At 46.6% G+C, this 4,247-nt stretch overlaps 1 protein-coding gene across 1 annotated transcript in view; it reads right to left on the minus strand.

Annotated features, from left to right (window-relative positions):
* NID2 (nidogen 2 (osteonidogen)) overlaps positions 1-4,247 on the minus strand; it is a 94,062-nt gene that overhangs the window by 7,902 nt on the left and 81,913 nt on the right. Inside the window, exons 15-16 of the mRNA XM_010842282.1 lie at positions 3,148-3,267; positions 1-86 (exon numbers count right to left, since the gene is read on the minus strand). Coding sequence (XP_010840584.1) covers positions 1-86; positions 3,148-3,267 — 206 coding nt within the window. The remainder of the gene's footprint in view (positions 87-3,147; positions 3,268-4,247) is intronic.

The following is a 4,247-nucleotide window of genomic DNA, read 5'->3' on the forward strand; positions in this document are numbered from 1 at the left end:
CTGGTCGTCCCTGGGGGTGCCCCCATAGTGCTCCAGCAGGCTTTCCCTCCAGCGCTCACAGACGGTCCGGGGCCTCTGGGTGGGCTCTGAGCAGATGTGGACAAAAAGCCTTTGAGTGTGAGCCAAGGACAGACTGTAGCATGTGGTTCAAGATCCCCAGGCCTGGCCTCCTCGTCTTCCTCCTCATGTCCATAATGAGGCCTCAGCCAAGCCCCTGGATTCTGGCCCTGAGCAGCAAAGTGCTCCAGGAGGTTCTGCTGGGGATCGGGAGAAGGGGTTGTCCTGATGCTCCTGTGACCTTCAGGCCAGGAGGAATGTCATCAACCCAGCCACATCAGGAAAGAACAAGAGGCGGTAACATGTGGGGTGCAGGCCTTGCTCAGCCTGGGAAGGGGCCTCTGCTAACAGCACTCCTGGGGACTCTCCCTGGGGACTCAGTGGCCTACATGATGCTTAAAGCCAATGTTCTTTCTGTTTCAAACTGTGGGACCTGCATCTGAGAGGGCTGTCTTGAGACTGGCCAGTGTGTCTTAGGAAGTATTACCAAATGCCCTGCTTACGTGTGGCCTTACGTATCTGTCCACTGGAAAACTATTGAGTAAAACTGACTATAATTAGTATGTGTGATCATAGAGTTGGTGGCAAACAACTTGATACAGACTGCGACACTCCAGCTCCTTGAAGTCCTTTGGCCACCCTGCCCTGGGTTTATCTCAAAGCTGAGGCCCCAGCTTCCCGTCGTGTTGCTTGGTCCCTCCCTTTCTCCAGCATCTTTCCCCATCCTTCCTCCTTTCTTCCTCACAACCGTGCTGAAACTCTTGTTAGCTTCCGTGGCAGAGCAGCTTCCTTACCAGCAGCTTTTTCCCAGACTGCTTCTACAGGGCTGCCAAGGCTCTGTCCCAGATACAGCAGTTCTCTATGTGAGAGGACTCTGCTTGACGTGGTTTAACTTGACAGTCTCCTAAGATAGGACGACCTACAGGAATTTAAGTACTGATAGAAGGTATTTTTCCTTCATTAATTCCTGCAACTCAGAGCCTGCAGAATCACACAGCCAAGTATCTACTTCTATCACCATGTGGATGTGTAACAGATCTCAGAGGAGAACAAAAACTGGGCTTTCTCCCCTCAAAGCTTCTCTCCCCTAGACTTCTGCATAGCATTATGCAGCATCTCCATCTTTCCATTGCTCAGACTCACTAAACCCTGACTCCATTCTCCCACTCTACATCTGATATATCAAAACATGTCAGCTGATATCTTCACATCTTACCACATCTACCCCTGTCATCTCGTGCCAGAATTACTACGTATGTTAGCCTTCTTACTGGCTTCCCTGCTTCCATCATCTTTCCTGCTCCCCACTCCCTGCCCTGCTGTAAACTCAACCAGCAGCCAGAAAGAGTCCCTTTAAAAAAAAAAATAAAGTCATCTCATGTCCCTCCTTTGGTCAAAACCTCCAGTGAGTTCAAAGAACAGCTGGAAACATTACATTTGAGCACCTGGAAAGCCAGAAGATGGTGAATAAAATCTTCAGAGCTCCAACCAAAGGAGCACAACTCCAAGACTCACAATGTTTGGGGCAAGCTCCAGGTTGCCGCTGGAGCTCATAACCCTCGGGAAGCAAAGCTCTTTTTAAAACATCATAGAGAAAAAAGACTGACTTCCTCACCCAGATGTGTCTCAGGACCCAGAGAGGGAAATACTACTTCCTCAGACACTCGCCATTGTCACCGGGTGGGATTCCCTGAAGAAGTTGCCAGGATCACCCCTGGTCCACATGCCAAACTCAGATCATCAGTTCTCAGGGGACCACCCAACAAGGCACACACAGCAGTCAGCCTCTGGGAAAGGAGTACCTCACGTCACTTACACGTGGGCATCTGTCATTGCTTACTATTTCAAGCTGTTTCTCAATCCAGTCATGGATTTATTTCTCTTTCTGGCTGGCAGGGTTTTAAATACTTTTGAATTTTGGGCATAGAGTGTTCTCTCACCCTTGAAAGCAGACCCTATTATGCAGATGAGACTAGTCAGAAATGGCGACCAAGGCCAAACCAGCACCAAGAGAGGCCTGGTCATGGGAAAGAGTCTGCACAAAGGAACATGCCCCTCTTTCTGTAATTAACGTCTCATTCTCTTGGCTCCCTTCTGGATCACTCTCCTTAATACATGCCTATCTTAATAAATTTAACAGGATTCTGAACCATTCTGTTAGGGCACCTCCCAATCATCTGATTTCTTCAAATCCCAGCTGGAATTTAATCAAGACTTTTTAAAGACTAGGCATAAGTTAAACGGAATTTCTCTGTATTTTTTTTTTTGGTGGGGGGAGGCAGGGCGGGGACCTGAAAAATCTTTCCCCAGAAACAGGGGAAAGAAAAAGGAATGTTATAGTGGAAGCAAGGGTATATAGACATCTAGAGCAAACATTACCAATGTTTACTTATATGAATCTTAGAAGCACTAATGTCTTGGCCATAATAATTCATATTATTGAAAGGATCAAAACTGGCAACTGGCGATCAAAATCAAAACTGTAATCAAAATTTTAAAAATGAAGTAATTTTCCATTTCTTACTCTCGTACATTAAAAGCCAAGACTGGTACTTATGGAACCTTCCTCAGTGGTAAAAAGTGATCTTTGAATAGTGAGCTCATGGATCTGTATAGGAATTATTTTGGTTAAAATGATACCAAACCAATGCTGTTTCATTAATAAAGTTCTTCTGTATTAAAAAATTCTTCCTATCTTTGAACAACTCAACAAAGGAGCAGCAGTCTGCCTTGGCAACCTACAGTTGGCATGAACTCTTGAGTGCTTGGAAACCACACCCCACGCCCCATGCAGACGGGGAGTGCTTAGACCATAACAGACGAGTTCATCAGCAGCATCTGGGGTCTCTAAGGTGAACAAAACAGATGCCTGCACCTCTTCTGTAGGTGGCAGGAGCAAGAGTGATTCCCCATCAACATGTCGGGAAGAGGGCTGGGGTTACTAGCTTAGAGTAAACCAGCGGGGTCCACCTGCAGGGGTCATACTTATTTTGCCCACTGATATTAAAACAGACTTCAGACTATTTCCTGCACTCCGCAAGTCAGAGTTAAGTGATACAAAGTTACATGGGGAGGCCTCCCAGACCTTACCAGGTGTGCACTGAAATCCATCCCCGTAATATCCAGGTTGGCAGCGGCAGGAGAAGGAGCCAGGGGTATTGGAGCAGGTGGCCGAGGGGTGACATCTGTTTTCCGAGCATTCGTCAACATCTGCAGCAGTCAGGGACAGAGAAGGAGGGAAGGAAGGAGCATGATTTCACTGAACACAGACTGTGCTACACGTGCCTCAGTGTGCGTGGATCGACACCCAGGCATCCGCTTCAGAAGACCCTCGGGCAGGGGCAGAAACATACCGGCACCTTAAAGGCAAGCTTAAGGGTACAGAGTCGAGGGACACGTTCAGTGTAGAAGTCAAACGTGGTCTCTCACACAGAAATATATCCTGGCATCTTTCATCTACAGTAAATTCCAGGAAGTTATTACCTTTGAACTAACCTTTAGCCCATAAACCATTTCCTTTCAGTAACACTACAATAAATAAATATATGTAACAATAGTTTATTTTTTCCTTTCCTTATTGGCACTATCTCCATATGCTCAGTCGTGTCTGACTCTTTGCAACCCCATGAACTGCAGCGTGCCAGGCCTCACTATCCATCACCAACTTCAGAGTTTACCCAAACTCATGTCCATTGAGTCGGTCATGCCATCCAACCATCTCATCCTCTGTCATCCCCTTCTCCTCCTGCCCCCAATCTCTCCCAGCATCAGGTTCTTTTCCAGTGAGTCAACTCTTCGTATGAGGTGACCAAAGTATTGGAGTTTCAGCTTCAGCATCAGTTCTTCCAATGAACACCCAGGACTGATCTCTTTTAGGATGGACTGGTTGGATCTTCTTGCAGTCCAGGGGACTCTCAAGAGTCTTCTCCAACACCACAGTTCAAAAGCATCAATTCTTCAGTGCTCAGCTTTCTTCACAGTCCAACTTTCACATCCATACATGACCACTGGAAAAACCATAGCCTTGACTAGACGGACCTTTGTTGGCAAAGTAATGTCTCTGCTTTTTAATATGCTATCTAGGTTGGTCATAACTTTCCTTCCAAGGAGTAAGCATCTTTTAATTTCCTGGCTGCAATCACCATCTGCAGTGATTTTGGAGCCCAAAAAAATAAAGTCTGACACTGTTT

This window comes from Bison bison, unplaced genomic scaffold (genome assembly GCF_000754665.1).
Source record: "Bison bison bison isolate TAMUID 2011002044 unplaced genomic scaffold, Bison_UMD1.0 scf7180017864174, whole genome shotgun sequence".
Lineage (NCBI taxonomy): Eukaryota > Metazoa > Chordata > Mammalia > Artiodactyla > Bovidae > Bison > Bison bison.